The following is a 23,498-nucleotide window of genomic DNA, read 5'->3' as shown; positions in this document are numbered from 1 at the left end:
CTTTTGCTCACACCACGTTGGCCTGGATTGGCAAAAATTTTAAGTTGAAAGTTGAAGGCTTATGCCTTGATGCCCACTAAACTGGCAATGATTTTAAGTTGGGAGTTTTACTCCAAATGGTACCACATGCATGAAGAGTCGAGTCTCATTTGAGTTGCATTTACGTTGTGTTTGAATATGATGTTGAGTTGAATATGCTGCTACCGAATGCATGATATGATGTGGGTGATTAACGTGTAAAGTTACTTAACATAACATGATGATTTATAATATTTGTTATATCGATTGAGGAACTCACCCTTACAGTTATATTTTTCAGGTAACGAGCAGTGAGTTGAGTAGAAGCTAGTGCTTGAAGTCTAGAGTGGTTTTAGTGGGTCATGCTCTGATAGATGTAACATCGGGACGGGATGTTTTATTTGTTGAATAAATGTTAATTTTAAGATATTACAGATGTTGAATGTTTCTATCCGCTGCGAATTTTTAAAGAAGTGTTCATGTTGGATTAAATAATGAGCATGACTGATTTTTACGGTGAATTATGTGAAGTATTATGTGACACCCTTGGTGCATGATTACTCTGATATTGATTTATATGCTGTTGTTTTAATTAAATATTTGGGGTATTTAGAAGGGTGTTACATTAGTGGTATCAGAGCAGGTTGGTCTGTCCGGCCAGTTGTCGTGTCGTTACTGTCTAACAATTGTGTAATTGTTATTAATCTAACGTTAAGTTGTGTTGTATTGATAAGTTGAAATGGCTGGAAGGAATGACGCTGCGATGGCTGCCGCAATGCAAGCGATGGCACAAGCTGTGCAGAACTTGCCAAACGCTGGTGGAGATGCTGGATCACGTAGCTTGGCGACTTTTCAGAGAGAGAATCCGCCGGTGTTTAAAGGGAAGCATGATCCTGATGCAGCCTTGGGATGGTTGAAAGAGATTGAGAGAATCTTCCGTGTTATGGATTGCACTCCAGCTCAGAAGGTTCGGTATGGTACTCACATGCTAGCAGTCGAAGCTGATGACTGGTGGCTGGAGACTCACGAGAGATTGACCGCGGCAGGTGAAGTCATTACTTGGGATGTATTCCGTAGGGAATTCCTGAGAAAGTATTATCCGGAAGATGTCCGTGGTAAGAAGGAAATTGAGTTCCTTGAGCTGAAGCAAGGAAACATGTCTGTCACTGATTATGCTGCGAAATTTGTGGAGCTGTCCAAATTTTATCCTCATTACACTGGTGCTGGTGCTGAATTTTCAAAGTGCATCAAGTTTGAAAATGGATTGCGCTCTGAAATTAAGAAGGCTGTTGGGTATCAGAAGATACGCATTTTTACTGATTTGGTTGATAGCTGCAGGATATTTGAAGAAGACAATAATGCTCATTACAAGATTGTCAGTGATCGCAGAGGCAAGCAACATCAAAACCGTGGCAAGCCGTATGATGTTCCAGCTGGAAAGGGGAAGCAAAGAGCTGCTCCGGCTCAGAGAGCTAGTGGGGGAGGTGCTCCTGCTGGTATAGTTTGCTTCAAATGTGGTCAAGCTGGTCATAAGAGTAATGTATGCACTGCTGAAGTAAAGAGGTGTTTTCGCTGTGGTAAGATTGGTCATGCAGTAGCTGATTGCAAGCACAAAGAAGTGATTTGTTTTAATTGTGGCGAAGAAGGGCATATTGGAAGTCAGTGTCAGAAGCCGAAGAAAGGGAATCAGTCAGGAGGCAAGGTCTTTGCTTTATCGGGTTCTGAGACTTCTGCAGATGATCGTTTGATCCGAGGTACGTGTTATATTAATGGCTTTCCTCTTGTAGCTATTATTGACACAGGTGCGACTCATTCCTTTATATCTTTGGATTGTGCTGTGAAACTTAAGTTAGAGATATCTGAGATGTTCGGTAGTATGATAATTGATACTCCTGCGAAGGGTTCAGTGACTACTACTTCGGTTTGTTTAAATTGTCCTTTGAGTATTTTTGGTAGGGACTTTGGGATGGACCTAGTGTGTCTTCCACTAGTGCAGATTGATGTTATTCTGGGTATGAACTGGTTGGTGTTTAACCGAGTTTCTATCAATTGTTTTGATAAGACTGTGATATTTCCTGAGAGTGAGGAGGGAAAGAGTTTGTTTCTATCAGCAAGGCAAGTGAATGAGGCAGTAGCTGAGGGGGCAGAGTTGTTTATGCTGTTAGCGACTTTGGAGGCTAAGGATAAACTGGTGATTGGCAATCTAGCCGTGGTGTGTGATTTTCCTGATGTGTTTCCAGAAGAAGTGAATGAATTACCACCAGAGCGTGAAGTGGAGTTCTCGATTGATTTGGTACCTGGTACTAGACCGATATCGATGGCTCCGTATCGTATGTCTGCTGTTGAGTTAACTGAATTGAAGAGTCAGTTGGAAGATCTGTTGGATAAGAAATTTATTCGTCCGAGTGTGTCACCGTGGGGTGCACCAGTGCTATTGGTTAAGAAGAAAGAAGGTACTATGAGGTTGTGTGTGGACTACAGGCAACTGAATAAAGTGACGATCAAGAATCGGTATCCGTTGCCGAGGATTGATGATTTGATGGATCAGTTGGTTGGTGCAAGTGTGTTCAGTAAAATAGATTTGAGATCTGGGTATCATCAGATCCGTGTGAAAACAGAGGATATTCAGAAGACTGCTTTCAGAACAAGGTATGGACATTATGAGTATTCTGTAATGCCTTTTGGTGTGACTAATGCACCTGGAGTATTTATGGAGTATATGAATAGGATTTTCCATCCGTACCTAGACAAGTTTGTTGTGGTGTTTATTGATGATATTTTGGTGTATTCGAAATCTGAAGAAGAGCATGCTGAGCATTTGAAAGTGGTTTTAGAAGTTCTACGAGAAAAGAAGTTATTTGCTAAACTATCCAAGTGTGAATTTTGGTTAGGAGAGGTGAGTTTTCTTGGTCATGTGATTTCAAGAGGTGGCGTTGTTGTTGATCCTTCTAAGATTGAAGCGGTGTCTAAGTGGGAAGCTCCGAAGTCTGTTGCTGAGATTCGAAGTTTCCTTGGTTTGGCTGGTTATTATAGGAAGTTCATTGAGGGATTTTCCAAGTTGGCGTTACCGTTGACGATGTTGACTAGAAAGGGGCAAGCGTTGTTTGGGACTCAAAATGTGAAGAAGGTTTCCAAGAGTTAAAGAGAAGGTTGACTACTGCTCCTATTCTGATATTACCGAGTCCGTCGGAACCATTTGAGGTTTACTGTGATGCTTCATTGTTGGGTTTGGGTGGCGTGTTGATGCAGAATAAGCAGGTTATAGCTTATGCTTCAAGACAGCTGAGGGTTCATGAGAGGAACTATCCGACGCACGATTTAGAGTTGGCAGCTGTGGTGTTTGTTCTGAAGTTATGGAGACATTACTTGTACGGGTCAAGATTTGAGGTTTTCAGTGACCATAAAAGTTTAAAGTATTTGTTTGATCAGAAAGAGCTGAATATGAGGCAGAGAAGATGGTTAGAGTTTCTGAAGGATTATGACTTTGGTTTGAATTACCATCCGGGTAAAGCAAACGTAGTGGCTGATGCATTGAGTCGGAAATCATTACATATGTCTATGTTAATGGTTAAGGAATTGGATTTAATTGAACAGTTTAGAGACTTGAGTTTGGTGTGTGAGAGTACTCACAATAGTGTTAAATTGGGAATGTTGAAGTTGACGAGTGGTATTCTGGATGAGATCAGAGAGGGTCAGAAATCTGATATGCTTTTGGTTGATAAGTTGACTCTAGTGAATCAAGGTCAAGGTGGCGAATTCAGAGTTGATGAGAATGGTATTTTGAAGTTTGGTAGTCGGGTGTGTATTCCGGATGTTACCGAGCTTAAGAAGAGTATTCTTGAAGAAGGACATCGTAGTGGGTTGAGTATTCATCCTGGAGCCACGAAGATGTATCATGATTTGAAGAAGTTATTTTGGTGGCCGGGAATGAAAAGAGAAATCGCGAGCTTTGTTTATTCTTGTTTGACTTGTCAGAAGTCAAAGATTGAGCATCAGAAGCCGTCTGGGCTAATGCAACCGTTGGCTATTCCAGAGTGGAAGTGGGATAGTATTAGTATGGATTTTGTTTCTGGTTTACCGAGGACAATTAAGAATTTTGAAGCTATTTGGGTGATTGTTGACAGATTGACAAAGTCGGCTCATTTCATTCCGATTAGAATGGATTATCCGTTAGAGAAATTGGCTGAGTTGTATATTGAGAAGATTGTAAGTTGCATGGTATTCCGTCGAGTATTGTTTCGGACAGAGATCCTAGATTTACATCGAAGTTCTGGGAAGGTTTGCAGAGAGCTTTGGGAACTAAGCTGAGATTGAGTTCTGCATATCATCCGCAGACTGACGGTCAGACTGAGAGGACGATTCAGTCATTAGAGGATCTTTTGAGAGCTTGTGTTTTGGAAAAAGGAGGTGGTTGGGATTGTTATTTACCTTTGATTGAGTTTACCTACAACAATAGTTTTCATTCGAGCATTGGTATGGCGCCGTTTGAAGCTTTGTATGGTAGGAGATGTCGGACACCGTTATGTTGGTATGAGTCCGGTGAGAGTGCTGTGGTCGGACCGGAAATTGTTCAACAGACTACAGAAAAGATTAAGATGATTCAGGAGAAGATGAGGATGGCTCAGAGTCGTCAGAAGAGTTATCATGACAAGAGGAGGAAGTCACTTGAGTTTCAAGAGGGAGATCATGTGTTTCTTCGTGTTACTCCGATAACAGGTGTTGGTCGGGCTTTGAAGTCGAAGAAGTTGACACCTCGATTTATTGGTCCTTATCAGGTTTTAGAGAGGATAGGAGAGGTAGCCTATCGTGTCGCTTTACCGCCGTCACTTGCGAATTTGCATGAGGTTTTTCATGTGTCTCAGTTGAGGAGGTACATTCATGATCCGTCGCATGTAGTCCAAGTAGATGATGTACAGGTGAGAGATAACCTGACTGTTGAAACATCACCTATGAGGATCGAGGATCGAGAGTTGAAGCAGTTGCGGGGTAAAGAGATTGCCTTGGTGAAGGTAGCTTGGGGAGGACCAGCAGGTGGCAATGTAACTTGGGAACCGGAGAGTCAGATGAAGGAGTCTTATCCGGAGTTATTTGCTTGAGGTATGTTTTCGAGGACGAAAACTCTTTTAGTGGGGGAGAGTTGTAACACCCCGATTAAAATAAGAGAATTATTTAATTGAGTTAATATTATTTTATTAATTTAATTAAATAAAGTTGAATTATTGGATTATTATTATTATTATTTGGAATAATAATTATTTGGAAAATATATAAGTTGGAAATAAGAGAAAGAGTCTCATTTTTGGGAACAGAAGGGCTTTACGTGAAAAAGCAGAGAAGCATCGTGAAAGAGGAAAAGGGCAAGAGAAGGAGCTGTAGAGCAAAGGTTGGAGAACGGAAAAGCTTGAAGCTCGAAGAGTTGCCGGATTGTTAAGGTAAGGGGGGTTTATCGTCGTTTAATGGGTATTATCGATTAACATGTAATGGGTAGTGATAAGCCGTCGATTGACCCTAATTGGGATTTAGAATGCTGAGAAATTATGTTGAATAAGTTGTATTAAAGCTGAAATTGAATTTGTGTTTGAGTGTATTGTGAATTTCTGAGCGTATAGCTTTTTACGGAAGTTGAATCGGAGGTCCGGAAGTCCTCCAACGGCGGAAAATGCGGAAACTCTGCATTCTGCCTTGTGTTAGCGCAGGAACTGCTGTTTCGCCTGCGTTAACCGGTTAACCCAGGGTGTTAACCGGTTAACACTGTTATAAATTGTGAAAAATGTTGAGTTTTGCCTGCGTTAACCGGTTAACCTATAGCGTTAACCGGTTAACACTGTTGCGTTTTGCCTGGAAGTGTAATTTTCCTGCGTTAACCGGTTAACCTATAGCGTTAACCGGTTAACACTGTTGCAGTATGTAAAAATGGTTGATTTTTACGATGTAAGTGTAATTGGTGATTGGCCTATTGTATCCAATTGTGATAAATAAATTCGTGGAGTCTATGTTGTGAAATGTTGATGCAAATATGTTGATAAGTTGTTTTGTGGAAAATGCTGAGTTGTAGGCTGATGAGCCAAAGTTGATTTTTAAGTTGTTGTTGCTGAAAAAGCTGTTATGTTGTCGTTGTTATTATGTTGTTGAACTTTCAAGTCGTACATGCCATATACATTCATATGCATTAAGTCGGGGCTTTTGCTCACACCACGTTGGCCTGGATTGGCAAAATTATGGGGCTTTTGCTCACACCACGTTGGCCTGGATTGGCAAAAATTTTAAGTTGAAAGTTGAAGGCTTATGCCTTGATGCCCACTAAACTGGCAATGATTTTAAGTTGGGAGTTTTACTCCAAATGGTACCACATGCATGAAGAGTCGAGTCTCATTTGAGTTGCATTTACGTTGTGTTTGAATATGATGTTGAGTTGAATATGCTGCTACCGAATGCATGATATGATGTGGGTGATTAACGTGTAAAGTTACTTAACATAACATGATGATTTATAATATTTGTTATATCGATTGAGGAACTCACCCTTACAGTTATATTTTTCAGGTAACGAGCAGTGAGTTGAGTAGAAGCTAGTGCTTGAAGTCTAGAGTGGTTTTAGTGGGTCATGCTCTGATAGATGTAACATCGGGACGGGATGTTTTATTTGTTGAATAAATGTTAATTTTAAGATATTACAGATGTTGAATGTTTCTATCCGCTGCGAATTTTTAAAGAAGTGTTCATGTTGGATTAAATAATGAGCATGACTGATTTTTACGGTGAATTATGTGAAGTATTATGTGACACCCTTGGTGCATGATTACTCTGATATTGATTTATATGCTGTTGTTTTAATTAAATATTTGGGGTATTTAGAAGGGTGTTACAGTTACAGCAGCAACCGGGCAATACTGATTTCTATTCACACTTCCTCTGTACACATTCCCTCGGTGTTGTACAGCATTGGTTTCACCCTCTCTCCGGCGAGGTGCCCCAGCAAACGGTTTCTTAGACGATGAAGAGCCCACATCTTGAATCTTTCCGGCTTTGATCAGGCTCTCAGTCCTCTCCCCACATATGACGACATCTGAAAAACTACCGAATGGGCAGCTTCCCATCCGGTCCATGAATACTCCTTGCAAGGTACCAATGAACATGTCAGTTAACTCCCTCTCCAGCATAGGGGGTTGTACTCTGGCAGCTAGCTCACGCCATCTCTGGGCGTACTCCTTGAAACTCTCACCTGATTTCTGACAAAGACTCTGCAGCTGAGTCCGGCTCGGCGCCATGTCCATGTTATGTTTGTATTGCCTCAAGAAGGCCTCACCCAGATCCCTCCTGCATCGGATAGAATCTCTCTTCAGTTCCATGTACCAATCCAAGGAGGCCCCAGATAGACTGTCCTGGAAGAAATACATCCACATTTTCTCATCGTCTGTGTAAGCAGAGATCTTCCTGTAGTACGCCTGCACATGGGTGCGAGGGCAAGAAGTACCGTTGTATTTATCAAATGAGGGTGCTTTGAACTTGTAGGGAATCCTCAACCCCTCTACCAGACCCATATTGGTCACATCAAAACCAAGGGAGTTCTGACATTCCATAGCTCTGATTTTCTCAGCAAGGGCATCAACCTTACGGTCCCTCTCATCAACCCTTCCCACAACGTCTTCGTCTTCACTGAGCAGAGTGAACATATCCTCTTGTCTGTCAACAATCGGAGCCGGATTACGGGCCGGAGCACGGACTACTCTGGCATTAGCGGTATCTGGAGCAATAGGTTGACTGTTGATTTGAATACCCCTCAACTCATCCCCTACAGCATAGTTGTTGATGGGCACAGCCGCAGTAGGGTCATTGATCGGGCCTCCCTCTGGCAGAGCATGGTTGACCGGTGGAATTGCAGCTTCTTGTCTCTGGACTAGAGCTCGAAGCTCTTCTTGACCTTGCGCAACCCCTTGCATCATATGCATGAACTGGGCCATGTTAGCCCTCATCTCGGCTAACTCAGCTTGCACTTGATCCATGTTCCTTTGATGATTCAGTCTGGTTGAGTAGCGATGCGGTCTTTGATCAGCTATCCTGCCTGAACACAGGAACCAAAGTGAGAAGTCACGAACAAGAACACCTGTTATGCAAAATGATATGAGTATGGTGCTAATGATGCATATGATGCACATGATATGTTCATTTCTCAGGCATTCAAAGAGCCTGGTTCATCCTCAAAAGATGGCAACCTGCAGCAACAAGGGAACAAGATATACGAGGTAAATGAGAACAAAATGAGACACCAACAACCTTATCTATAGATAAGAGCAACAGGCTCATACAACAAAGTCAACAAAGATCCAAATAATCGGAGTACAACGATGAATCCCATCCAACAAGCCTGGAGGTGATTCTCAACATACACATCAAAGATACAAGCTAAGACAGACGGTCTCCCGGAATGAGAGTCTTCAGGTACTGACACTGGTCTATCAACAGGGCGCATTCTGAACATTCTGGTAGAGGAGTGATGTTCAACTGGATGTCTTTGTCTCTAAGTTGCTTCTCCAGGTCTCTGATCTTCTTCTGATAACTGGCTTCAGCTCTCTGCAGCCTCAAGCACTCTCGGTGTTCTGCATCTAACATGGCTTCCATCTCCTCGTAGGATCTCTTCTTGCTTCTCAATCTACTAGCATCTTCTCCCTGCACTCCTCTGAGTTGATGAGCCAAGTTCAACCTATCAGCTTTGGCTTTGTAAAGCTCCATCTGGGTATCTTGCTCCTTCTCTCTCAACCTACGATTCTCCATCAGGGCTTGCTTGTAGTGCTCGGCAGGCACACTCTCAGCAAGGATCAAAGGTGGTTGCTCCTGCAATGGCTCCCTCCTATCATAGGGTAACAACAAAGTCTCCACTCTCTCCTTGACCCACTCAGTGTAATCAGGCATAGCAATGGCAAACTTCTTCCCTAAGACAGATCCATCCTTCACACCAATAGTCTTCCAAGCTCTTCCTATCTGCTCCAATCTAGTCGGGTCACTCTGCTTCTCAAAATACACACTTTCAGCTATCTCAGCATCAAGTGGTCTTCTATTCATCACAAACCCTAACTGGCGAAGAGAAAGAACCGGGTTGTAATTGATGCAACCCTTAGTCCCCACAAGTGGCACATTCCGGAACTCTCCACAACTCATAATAACATTCCGCACATCCATCCGGTATCACTGCCATCTGATATCATAGGAGGTAAGAGACATAACCCTCTGAGTCCACTTATGCGTGCTCTGAGCATCCGTAAAAGGTCCACTGACTGGCAGGAGAGACAAGAACCATCTGAGCAAAAGTGGGAGACAGCATCTGATAGCTCCACCCTTACTATGCCTACTGTGAATAGCATAGTAAGTGTCAGCTAACAGAGTAGGAACCGGGTTTCCCCCAAGGAAAATAATAACTGCAGCATAGTCCACAAAGTTGGGCATACTCGGAAACAATACAATCCCATAGATCATGATGGCCAACTGAGCATGAAAAGCTTCCCAATTTCCCTTCTCTGCTTCTTCTCTAGCTACCCTCAACAGAAACTTCAAAGGCAAACCCTCAACATCCCCACTGGACTTCCAACTATCACTGACTTCTTTGATACCCAAATGGAGAGCTCTGGCAACCACTCTGAAATCAATCTCCTTAGGCACATCCAAGAAAGGAACCTGATACCGGATCGGGACACTCAGCAGAATGGAGTACTCCTCAAGAGTAGGCGCCAATTGATAATCTTGAAAGGTGAAACAACGAAGCTCTGGGTCGTAGAACTGTAGAAGAGTCTGCAACGGCACTGGATCAACTACCATCTTCAACAGTGTCAGAATATCCCCATACTGATCCACAAACCCCTTCTGATTACCACTGGTTACAAGGTTGCTCAACTCTATCAGAGACGTCAAAGGCTCACGGTGAAAACTGTAGGAGCAAGTCTTCCGCTTCAACTCTGGGATTGTTGCCATCTCTATCAGTGAATAAACTCTGGAATGTACCTGAGAAATGATATGCATGCAGAGATTAGCTTTTCTTTTTTCTTTTTCTTTTTTTTTCAATTTTTTATATTGCTTATTTTTTTGAAAATAAACATGTTATGATGCAAATGATGCAGACAAGACTGGCTGGCTGTGTATCTCAGAACACAGGATCGAAGCTTCGGTTTAAACTCGGAACCACAATTCATCTGAAACCCAAAGTCATTTGAGAAACTGTCATCTGAACCCATAGTCACCAACAGGACCACAAGTCACCAACTGTACCTGTAATAATGATCATTCCCTCCCCACTCACGGGTGTCATCTAGGCCAGGGTAAGGTCGAGAGAAACGCAGCATAAATAACCTTTCATAGAATATCATCATATACACACCCGAAGTATGTAACGATAATATCCCATCAGGGTCTGAACTGCTCGTGATGTCAATGTTCCGCTAAGTGGCGCAATACCACCCGCTTCCCATGAATCGCTCTATTCCTAAGTATCCTAGATTTCACTCATGGCCTGGGTATTGGGCCTTTTACCTCAAGTAACTCCCACCCCAACAGAGAGAAAGAGACAACCAGCCAGCCAGATGAACAGATGAATATGAATGAATGCAAACACAAATGCAAACATAAATGCAAACAATAAATGCAAACAACAAATAAATGAATGCAACAAATGAAACAGCAAAAGCAACCAAACCCTAACCTAGAGAGCGCTAGGAGAGACTCGCTTAGGGAAGATGGACCAGCAAGAGGTCAACTTCTCTTTGTCCCCAGCAGAGTCGCCAGCTGTCGCATTACGCGAAAAACCGGCGGGAAAACAGAACAACAGAGCCGCCACCGTGCGTTATTTATCCCAAAAGAGGGAAAGGAAACGCTCGAAGTAAACCTGGAAAGACATGGTCTCGCGACCAAAGAGAATGGGATCGGGAGTCGGTTATGCGAAGGGAAGGTATTAGCACCCCTACGCATCCGTCGTACTCGACGGGATCCACGCACAAAAGGAAGGAATATGGTTGCTAAAACACTGCTCACAAACATCAAACACTGGCTGAAAGAGACACAGAAAACAAGAGAAACTAAACTCGGCAGGATATCGCATCCTGGGCCTACGTAGTCTATCAGGCATAGACATCAGAGTCGACGTAGTTCAGACTAGGGGAAAACGTGCTCGCTAGGATGTCGCATCCTATGCATACGTATCTTCTCGGACTAAAGAAGAATCAGAGCACTCGTAGCTCGGCTAACGCACGCCAAACAAAACCACAAACAGGAAACCGACTGCCAATCGCTGGACTTACGTCAGACTCCACAGAAACAGGCAAACATGGAAACCGAATGCCAATCGCTGGACTTACATCAGACTCCGAACCAAACAAGGAGAAACAACTCACACAAACAAAACAAAAAGGGCGCCCAGAGAGATCTGCTCATCTCCTGCCTACGTACCTCATCTGGTATGAGGATCAGGGCGACGTAGTTCCCCTACGCAGGGACAAAGGACTAGCCTAACCAGATACAAAGGGAGACACAAACTACTAGGGAGACTACGACTCGAGCCTAGAAGTTGTCATGCATCATTGCCCTATGTTAAGGTTTCTACCTAACTTGCATAGGAAGCAAGCTAACCTAAACATGACTTGCACAGGAAGCAAGCCAAACTAAACCTAACTTGCACAGGAAGCAAGCTAAACTAAAAAAAAAAGCACAAACACACAAGCACAAATAGCACACACTATATGCAATCAGTTGGCTCAATCAAGGTTAGGTTTTAGTCGAGGGGTCATATCAACCTTGACAAACAAACCACTGTAACAGGGTGATGTTAGCTCTTAACCCTAACATTGAGAGTTAGGGTGAAGCAGATGAAATAGGAAGTGAGGGGTGTGCCTCACAGCTCTTATCCCTGGCCCGAGAGAGCTTCAGACAAATGAAAGTGTGGGAGTTCAGAAAGTTGGAACTCTTCTATCCACATGACTGACACAACAAAGATTTTGGGCTATTATCCACAATGCATCAACACAAGGTGTGTGAGCAAAGTGGATGACTCACTGATTAGCAGGAGATGGACTACACATCTCTTGTATCTGCCAATGCCTCTTCACTTAGGAGGTCTTTGATATGTACAGGGGACAAAGATAAACAATCACAAACATTGCCTCTTAAGGAGGACTTCAGACAGGTGCCTGACCACATAACAGGCCAGGTCTTCCAGACTACATGAAGTCAGAGAAGTTATACCTCAATGCTTAAGCTATCAAGCAAGCAAAAGCAAGTTCACAAAGGAACTATAGCAACTAAGGTACCTGAAAACAATCCAACATAATCAGTACACAACTCAAACAAAAGTCAAACAGACAACAGACAGTCAACTGTACACAAGCAGACAAACAAGCATCAATGCACAAAGGTGCAAGCCACAAAGCCTAAGCTTAAGCTTCAAAGCCTACAACACAAACTCAAGATTAGTCACCAACAAGCAATGGATCAACTCCAAATGAGTGAATATCGTCAAGCATGGCAATTGTGCTTTTTAACCTGAAACAAAGCTCAAATGTGAGAGGCAAACCTCTAGGACAAGGCCTAGGGTCAAAATGAGAGAAATAATTCAAAACAGAACATGAAAATTGGCATGAATCAAGCTTAATCAAATAAGAACAATATCCAAGTGGTCTCATATCCATATCATCAACCAATTTCATTTCACAAGGCATTTAGTGCAAAGCATGCAAGTTGAAAGCTCATAGAAGCAAACAGAATGAACCAATCCACATCAACTCAAAAGTGATTCAATAAATCTCAAGAAAAATCATGCCTAAACAGCACACATCACATGATCATCACACCAAATTTCAAAGCATTTGGACAAGTTTAGGCAAGGCAAATAAATTCATCAAGTCAAGACAACCAAAATAGGCTCAAATGAAGCACAATTTCATACATCCACTTAGCACAAGCCTAAAACAGAATCCAAACATGATAAATGCATCAAACTAAAGCCATAGCAAACTTCAAAGTGTCTAAAATGCATGTGCAAAATTTCAGGTTCATATGATAAACATCAAGCATTTCACAAATCTTCTAAGTTCATGACTATCCAAAAGTCCAAACATGACCAATCAGCAAGGAAAATCCCAAACAAATCAGAAATGATTCCAAAAATTCTACAAAAATTCATGATCAAACCTAACATCCAGAAGAAATCTCATGCAAAAAATCAGATTAATTGGCATTGAATTGGAATGGCAAATAAAATCAGAAAGTCAAGCAAGCAATGGTGTGACACACATTGTCACACTTACCTTAACCAAAGCATATCTCCACAACCAGAAATGAGAAAAATGCAAACTCTATACCAAAATGACCATTAGGATGTCTATTTTAAGCACACAGAATTTCAAGAATGTTGGATAAAATCTCATCATTTCACAATCAAAATGGCAAGGCATGTCAAGAAAACACATGTATGGACATTCTCTAGGCAAAATAAAAATCCAGGCGTGTACAATTTCTGGAAAAATCACCATAAAATAGAATACATCATGAGGAAAATCATGCAAAAAATCTCATCTCATTTGGATCATCCATCAATGAGTTATGAATTTTGGAAGATTGGAATGTGAAATGAAATAAAATGTTAAAAAAGAAAAATGGAATTAATGAAATATGGATTAAATAATTATTTAATTAATTTGGACGGTGCTGGGGGCAAAACGCCCCGTTTCATTAAACGGAAGGGGACAAGGGATTCAATGCTGGCCAATCAAAATGCCAAGCCTGCGCCACGTGGTCCAATACATGGCTTAATAACATAAAAACGCATACAAGGCACGCTGAAGCAGATCAAACGAGTTCTGGGAAATGAAAACCCTAGCGCCTTCAAACAGATTCATCGTGTTCATCACAAATTTCCAGGTCAAGAACAATCATGCACAGAAATTTAAATCCAGCACACCATCTTGCAGATCTTGCAACACACATTCATAATCCATACATAATTTATCCTAGTTCTAACCAAACAAAGCAAATCGAAGCAATGAAGAATCATATGTCAATCTTTAAAACAGCATAACTCAGTCAATTTAGCATGGAAATCGATGATTCAAAGCTCAGAGCAATCAGTGATGAAAGACCTACAACATGCATATCATGATTTCAAGAATGGTGACATTAGAAATCTTACCTTCAAGCAATTGCAGAACTGGATTCGTGAATTTCAGACTTGGTAAGGCGCAAACAGAAGTTCCTCAAGGCTTAGGTAGATGAATGGATGAAGGATTATTGCTCAATTGTGCTTGATGCAGCTCAAACCTTCAACTGCCATGAATGGAAGCTTGCTTTAACAGTTCCTAAATGTGCACGAAAATGATGAATTCTAGCTTCAATCCAGCTCCAATATGATTGTGGATGATGATTCAGTCGAGAAAATAGCAATGGATTTGAAGAATTTTACAAAAAAAGTGAGAGAGCAAAATGGTGAAAATTGCAAGTAGATCCAGATCTGAAAGTTTTTGATGTGTTAATGCTGAAATCTGTTAGGGTTTCACTTATATACCATCTGTTAATCAAGTTCTTAATCATGTTTAGGCATTTGGCAAGTGGAATTAGTGAAAACAAGTGTTTATGCAAATTGATATTTCCACCTCTATGCATGGTATGAATGGAACAGTACACGAAATTGGGCCTAAATCCATTCAAAATTCTGTTTGTAAGCCAATGGAAGTGTTGCCAAGTGTAAACAATGCATTATTTTAAAATTTGAAAATTCCATCCAAAAAATAAAGTGAAAAATCAAAAAATTATGTGATGGAAATACATGGTTTATGATGCATGATTTGAATAGTATATGTCAAGACATGAATGTTGCAAAAAATCCCACTCCATTTGGCCTTATGGTTCAAAAGTTATGCACTTGTGAAGTTCAAATTTTCTTGGCAAAGATTGATCCATATCTTTTCAACCACACATGAGAAATTCATGTTCTTGGACTTTTTGGAAATGGGAGAGCAAGATCTTCAACTTTCATGTTGGACAAAATTTCATTTGAAGCTTTCTTGATGATGTAAACTTGAGGAGAAGACCTTTCCATTTTTGGCAATTTCAAATTACAGGTCACCTGCTATTTTTGGAAACTTTTCATCTGACCTCAAATTCTTCATTGTTGATGTTTGAAATGTCAAATGAGACTTGTATGGACATGAATGAGGCCTCTCTAACCATCTCCCACCTTCAAATCCATGATTGAATTGATTGTTGACTTTGGTTGACTTTCTAGGGTTTCAGATGCATTGTGCAATGACTGATGACTTCTGAACATCCAACCTTTGTCCAAACCACTTCAAAATGATCCCTAGGTCACATGAATACATTGAATCAACCCTAGGGCTTTTCTTCCATAAGAAATGCACTTGCTTGCTTGCACAATTGAGCCTCCTGACCAGTCTGACTGATGACTGATGACTTGGCAATGGACAATGCAATGCTATGCAGTGGACAATGCAATGCAAATGGCCTGAAATGAAAATGAATCTACAAAATGGGAGGTGCAAATTTGAGGTGCTACAACGCGCTGCAAGCCAAACACAAGATCCAATTTAAATCCAATCAATCAAAACATTTCGTTCCTCCAATGTGTCTGATCAAACTCAGACAACTTGAGAAAACTCCGGTGAGCTCTCACAGGAGTTTCATCGTTTAGTAAATTTAGAAACAAGCTAATGGAATCAAGAATTTGGATTGAAAGAAACTGAAACTCAAAACACGATAGTTGAATTTTCTGAAAAAAATTCAAGTTGTAGCAGGGATTTCTTGGCTCTCAAAAGCTTAGAAATGAATGCAATAGCTTCCTCTATTTATAGGGAATGTGATTGGATCTAAATACGTGTGAAATGATGTAGAATTCGTGCAAAATGAATTTGATCCGAGTGTGAGAAAAATGTGACTTGGAACTCATTAAAACTTAGCCAAATGATGCGTTTTAATGGTCAATTAACTTTTGGAGACTTGTTTAAACATGTTTAGGTCCAAAACACATGCTAATTTGGCTTGGAATTGAGATTAGTGAAGTCCAAAACTCGGGAAATGGCAATTTCTTCAGTTCCAAGTTACCATGTTCAACCTAATGGGGCACCCTACTCAGGAGGCTTTTTGATCCCATTGTTTTTGCAATGTGTTAACACCACGGCAGAGATTATAATGTGCCAAGAAAGGTTGCATTTGGATGCTTGAGTACAAAGTTATGTCATGTTGAAGTTGGCATGAAAAACTGATCATATAACTTAGAAAAATTCGAGTGTTTCATGGCTAAAAATGACCTGTAATATTTTAATGAACTATATGGCCTTCAATACGTATTTTGACCTTGGTCCTTGAAGAAAACTTGTAGAGGGTATCACAAATGACATTGTGTAAAAAGAATAAGCTTCATATGTTGAAAATTAAAGAAGTTATGATCTTTCAAAATTGAGAAAAAAGTCACTTGAAAATAGGTCAAATTTCACTAAGTCCATAAATGACCTATAATGTCTTCAAACTTTTGATGATCCTCCAAGCATAATTGGCTCTTGTTATGTAAAGATAAGTTGTAAAGGATATTGATAAGAGTCATATGAAAAAAGAATCATTCAAAACTGTTTAGAATTGAAGGAGTTGTGATCTTTGAAACCTTGACTTCAAAATGTTGACTTTTTTGTCAAACCACTTGGAACAGGCTTGTGTATTTGGACTTTCCTTGCATTTCAAAGTACATGGGTGATATATGAGCTCAAAATAAGGTGTCCTTGATTAAATTGCTCAAAGATTGAAGTTTCTTGTTAAGAAGGCATGGAAATAAACACATGCACGTTTGACTTTCCTTGAGAAGCAAGCCATAAATCTTTGAGGTGCTCTTGATTGAAAATCCCTTACCTTGCACAATAAACTTAAGGGATGCAAGACATATTTTTGGTATTTTTATTACTGGTTAGATGAGCAATTAATCATATGAACATAGGTAAAATAAACCAACAAAGATGTGTTTGATGATCCCTGAAAGAAGCAAACTCAAAGATAGATAAAGGGGAAAGACCAAGATATGACCTTGTTTGTGTGCAATGATGCAAATGGTATGTGGGATCTTAGGGTTAAAAATTAGGGTATGAAAAATTGCTAAACAGGGTGCAACCCTATATGAATTGGGAAAAAGATCTCTTAGCAAAAGAGTCAAGAAAAACAAAAGAGCATGATTCTAGATATAATCGGTTCCGAGAAAGGGACAACAACCGTCGAAGGGTCAAAGGAGAGCGAAGACCCCCAGCAAAGGCCCTGTATTACGTCCCTCTGAATGCATCGAGGGAGATGATTTGGCGTGAATGCACTAACACTTAATATAAAGAGGCCGGAATGACAAACCCATTTCTTGTTAGAGAGTCTTTCGCGAAGGACATGTCCAAATATTGTCATTTCTACAAGAGTTGCGACCATAATACTAACATTTGCATAAAGTTGAAGGATGTAATAAAATAGTTTATAAAGAAATGGTGTATTTCCGAATACAGCCAAGAATGGGGCAAAAGAGATAAGTAGGAAGTAAGGAGAAGGCCCATAGGCCGAGAAGATTTATCAAGGCAAAAGAGATCTCCTCGTAGGGAGCAGTCGTCCTCGAAGATAGACATCAAAGTTATGGTCAGACTCATGGGGAAGAAAGGTAGCAGTGAGGAAGGATAATACTACATAGGGAAGCGTTAGTATATTTCTTCCATCGCAGACGACATCCCAAGGTCGAACGACCCTTCCAAGGGCATAGTCAAGAGAGAGATTGTTATGTTAATGGCCTTCAACAATGAGCAAGGAAAATCTTCAGCGAAGAAGCCATTGAGGCATATCACGGGGTTCCTAGACAACGAGAAAGTGGGAGGGATTTCAAATGACATTTTTCCCCTATTGGTAATTGCCATTATGGAAAATTGTGATGTGTCTAAGGTTCTCATTAACAACAGTAGCTTCTGCGACATCATGTATGTCGAGTTGTTCGACAAACTTGGGCTGAAGAAAAGAAAAACTATGTCCCTATGATAGCTCTAATCTACATGCTTTCAAAGGTATTGTGACATGTCCATGGGGGTATATCGAGCTGATGGTCACCATAGGAGAAGGAAGGAACACCAGGATTGTTGACTTTCAATTCTTGGTGGCTCCATAAGCATTTACAATTGCATCATGGGTAAACCCTTCATGGAGACATTAAATGTGATTGCCTCCTCGATACACCTTAATGTGAAGTGTCACAACATGCATGATGAGTCGTTGACCATTTTTTCCAAACTAGTCGAAGCATGGCGGATACATAAAGCCTTGCAATGTGACCAGAGTGATAAAGAGAAAGAGAAAGCCATGGAGATCAACGTGACTTCCATCATCGAAAAGTTAAGAGAGATGGATATCAAACCTCCTAGAAAAGGGATCGTGGATACTAGCATGTATGATGATAATAACCCTCATTTGACATATGTAGGATATCACTCCGAGTGAAAGACTATAGTCAGCCAACTCTACTCAGTTCGGAGGACGAGAAAGGAATAAGCAGTGGGTTATCCACTTGGTTATGTTGCCTTTTATCTAATACGTAAAATTGCAAAAACATTCAATATAATGTAATGACTCCTCTTCAAATGAAATGAAACTATTCTCACTAAACACTTTTTTCTTATGATCACTAAGAATACTCACGAACCGGGGATATTGTCGCAAGTGCTCCTAGCGTACGATCAAAGCAATCAAAATCCTTGTTATGGGACTTTTGGGTGTTGTCAAAAACGCTCTAAGCGAACGAACAAAGAAATCAACCCCGTGGTGTAAGCTCACAGATAAAGCAACACAACCCAAAATGATGATTAAAGGCTTTACCCCTTATTAGTAACTAGCCATTCCGGGATACCCAAAAGTACCCACGACATCCTCCATATCAGTGAACGTAGAGGAGACCCCTTGAAGCTCCTCCAAATACCGATATCACTTGACGATGGGGGCTTTAATGCTCTCTTAAGGCACCTTTTTCCCTTCTAAAGGAGGTACGACATAAAGACTTCTCCCGACCGACACATCTAAAGGCTAAGACAGCCGAAGTTCGGTGAGTAAAATAAGTCAACTCTAATAATTCTTCTTCATAGGTGATTGTACTCTAGTTGGTAAGATAAGATTAATATTCCTCAAAAACATAAGCTCTAATCTTCCTAGTAGTATGTCGTCCAAGTCGCGCTAGAAGCATAAGAGGTAATGTGGTCGAGGAAGAAGTTGAACCTCATATGGAACTTGATCTCCCTCGACCTCTCCTACTCAATAACTCGTCCCCTTAGGGTGCTTCGAGTTCAAGACTAAGAGATGAACTTTCCTCACATTTAAGTTGCGATGGACACAAATTTCCTCCCATCATGTCTTGGGCGAGTGAACCTCAGACTTCCAGTTATGCTAAGGTAGGTCTAACCTAAATAATTGGTCTAGAAGAAACTCCTGGAGTAGAATCTCCCCCAATGGGCGGGGTATTTGAGTTACCGTCCAGAAGAGGGATAACCCAGGAAGACCTTTTCATCTGTTGAATTGTTTTTCTCACTTCATCGCATTTGTGTAACCAACATGAGGGATGTGAAAAAGAATGTCAATCAAGGAAATAATCGAGAGGGATAAGATTTCTATGCCAATTACCAAAGATATCTTTCCTCTCTTCTTTGGTGCTAACATCCATCAGCCAGTGGGTCTCAATGAACTATTTCAATTATATCCTTGATGCTACATCAGAAGGAATATTGACGTTGACATAACCAAGCTCCATGGAAAAGGCCACCATTTGCCTCTTCAAATATATATCTTCTTTATATAGGTCATATTCCTTGTTAACATAAGATCCTTTTTCCATCAAGAAATTACTCTGGCACTAGAATTTACGGAATAAATTCGTACACATGTATTTTGACCCAGACTTTATTTTACATATCTTTGCATGAGCTCATTCGTTAAAACGAGTGACTAAGAAGAAGTGGTCTTTGATATGTTTCATGTTGTTTGATTATATCTCAAATAATTTGGAGACTTTCCTCAAAGAAATCAGAGTTAGACCTCGCGTGTGATTATCCGTGATATTTTTAGTCTTTAAGAGATGAAATAAGAGTATCAAAGTCGGTACGCCCCTCTTATATTCGCATCAATATTGAAAAACCTTGACAAACACATAACTCTTCGGGTGCAGTTGCAAATGGAAAATTAATAAATGATTTATGACACTAATCTTGAACTCGTTGAATGAAAGACAGAAGCCCATGAATGAGAATAAGAACTCATGAAAACGAATAATGCACCCTTCGTATTTGTTACATAACCTTTTGTCTTCATATAGTTGAAGCATCCCCTAGTTGGATGAAGGTTTCACCTCACTAAAATCATTATCTAAGCCACCCTTGCAAGCGAAAGCAAAGACAGTCTCTAATGTTTCCTAGCCCACCCAATCAGTCGAGATGTCTATTTTCGTCTTCCAAAGCATAATTGGTGTAGTCCCCATAGCAATAAACTATGTGAAATAGAGTCTGGTATGAATAATGTAGAGTAAACAAGCAAGTTTAAACACAAATACAAACACTCTTATCAGAGGGTGTTGGCAGAAAGAAAAATCTTTTAAAGAAAAGCATAAGCATCAAAATCCTAAGCACATTCTCCCATAATGATCATGAAGTTGGAATCTCATGTAACGAGAAATGGTAGTATGAGCGAATCTGAAGCGAAGCTTTGCATAGAAGAACTGAAAGCAACATTGTGTTGGTGAAGGATATGGGGATTAAAATAATATAGAGGGGGTGAATATGCCACTCCCCTAAAACCATTTCAAAAACATTTCCAGTTATAAAATTGGAGTTTTTCAAACAATTGTGCAGATTACAAGCTCTGAGATCAATTGTTGATATCACAATAACAGATTACAAACGAAAGCAAAATATAACATCAATTTTATAAAACATACGATTAAATGGATATTAGAGTTAACTCAAATATCAATAATTACAACAATTGAGAAATATGAATCAGCTTAAACAACCAATTCAACAACTATCATAATTCAATTTTCACACAAAGCTCAAATTGAATTTGATTAATTGAGGGATAAATCTAACAACAAGAGTATGTACAACAATAATCGCAAGAGAGAATATTCAAATAACTAGATCTATCACATACCTACAACTCAACAACTTCACAAACATCAACATAAATGAAGCAATAATGATGTTAATCTTGCTAGAGGTTAAGGATGAGTTCAAATACTAAAGATAGATTTGAAAAAAGTGTTCTTTGAAAGTGTTTTTCCAAATTTTTAGAAATACTTTAAAAGATATGATTATCATCACAATAATCATTCTCATTATTATAGTGAGAAATGAAAAATGATAATCTAAAAAATTAATGGTGAGGGAAAGAGGAAAATGATTTATGTAGGTGCTTGAGATTATGCATAAAATGAGTGAAAAAATTATGTTTGATTCGAGTCAAGAACATTTATTGATTTGAGTCAAGTGAACAAGTAGAGTGGAACAAAATCAACATAAAAGAAGTCACTCGTTTTTCTGTTATTCGGGTCAAGTTAATACATTGATTCGAGTCATGATTTGAGTCAAGTAGAAATTGTGATTCGAGTCAAATTGGACAGAGCCAGCAAGAAAATGTGCGAAACGGTATGACTCAAGTCATGTGTAAGTTGTGATTCGAATCAAACTGCGCAGTGACTAGCAGAAGCTTGTGTGATTCGAATCATGTGTAACTTGTGACTCGAGTCACAGTGTTGTATGATTTGAATTAAGTGTAAATTGTGATTCGAATCACAGACACAAGATTCTCCTATTTTCCCCTGTTAGATTTGATTCGAGACATATATTCTATCTGATTCGAGTAACACACATGGAATCTCAATTTTTCAAGTTTTTTAAAATAGTTTGAGATTTCACTTACTACATAACTTAAACTGACCTCAAATATGGTTCTTGTTCCATTAACTCAATCAACTAACTTAAAGTATAATGATCATACTTAAACACTAACAGTGTGACTAATGCATGCAAAATACCATTTAAAAAAGAAATGTAATCAGTTCTAAGATATTTGCAAAAATCTAATTATAGGAGACTTAATTACGAAAGCGGTAAATGATAAACTATAATAAACGACACAAGCAACAAAACCAAAGCCTTAGATGGCTTACCAACTTCATTTCAGGTGAACTAATGAAGAAGAATAAGATTTTGAACTCTCCAAATGACAAGTTAGAAAGTGGCAAGTTAGAAAACTATTATGGGTAGATCTTCTATAGTAAAGTAAGATTTGCACTACCAACGATCCTGATTTCCTTTAATATCGCTTCAGAAACTCGAGTATCCCAAGATAAGAGAGTCATCATTACTAAAAGAGTATAGGACACACATCAAAAGCTTCCTATGAAGCAACCTCCAACTCAAGTAATACACTTGATGCGCATATTCCCAACATTATTGACGTCTCATCAAGACTTTTCGTTTGCTTCAATGGATAGTCGGTGTAAGAGTGTACTCGATGAAACCCTCTCCATACAGAGCAACGACAGGGGTTTAAGGACAATTGTTTTGGACCGCCTAGAAGGTTCAATAAAGAAAATTCAAAGGCGAACGCTGAGGATACACACGTGTGGAACATGTTAACCCTCACTATCATAAAGGATATGTAGTTCTGAACTCTTACACATCATACACCGTCCAGATCAATGAGATGATCCATTGCATAACATGCAACGCCCACACGGACAATTTTAACCACTTTCACTATATAAGGGAGGAAGCACGCCATTTTCAAGTAGTTTAAATTCATCTCAACTTTACATCATTCCACGTACTCTCACTGACTTTGTATTGATGTGTTAATCTTGCATATTCACTCTCACGTCACCATTCCTTGGATCAACTCCACATTTTCATAACTATTATGGTTCCATTACGGAAGGAAAAATCTTGAAAATAAAAGGTTACAATGCATCTTGTTTTCTTTGTAGTCTTTCGGGCCAAATTGAGATAAAATTTCTCTAAAATAAATTGATGAGACAAAAATAGATCGAATAGATTGTTTAAGGGAAATGTTCTTTCCATCCTCAAAAATACTCTTCATGTATTCAAAAATGAATCTCCGAATGCATCTAAAATCATACAAATGTGTACTTCGTAAATGACTTTGATTTTCTGTAGTTTTTGTATTGGATAAATAATTATTGATTAGGCATCTGTTAAATATCTTTGTTCATAAGGTATGGTTATTAACTGTCATTCTCGCAGCGGCCTTCAAATATTTAACGAGTATACTAATAATCATATACTAAATTAACCTTTCCTCATGTAGTAGTGATACACTTGGGACAGAGCTACTTGGAAGCTTGTTAAAAATGGCACCACCCGAGGAAGAAGAACCATATACTAAATTAACCTTTCCTCATGTAGTAGTGATACACTTGGGACAGAGCT

General features: G+C 39.7%; 1 protein-coding gene across 1 annotated transcript; it reads left to right on the top strand.

The window, feature by feature from the left end:
* Positions 1-757: 757 nt before the first annotated feature.
* On the top strand, positions 758-1,744 carry LOC127115452 (uncharacterized; the record flags this gene model as incomplete). The annotated part of the gene is made up of 1 exon (XM_051046993.1): positions 758-1,744. A coding segment is annotated over exon 1 (987 nt), but the record flags the coding sequence as incomplete, so codon positions are not given.
* Between the last annotated feature and the right edge of the window lie 21,754 nt (positions 1,745-23,498).

The sequence above is a fragment of the Lathyrus oleraceus genome, chromosome 1, assembly GCF_024323335.1.
Source record: "Lathyrus oleraceus cultivar Zhongwan6 chromosome 1, CAAS_Psat_ZW6_1.0, whole genome shotgun sequence".
Lineage (NCBI taxonomy): Eukaryota > Viridiplantae > Streptophyta > Magnoliopsida > Fabales > Fabaceae > Lathyrus > Lathyrus oleraceus.
Note: the sequence above shows the minus strand (reverse complement) of the source record. Positions and strands in the feature narration are given on the sequence as shown.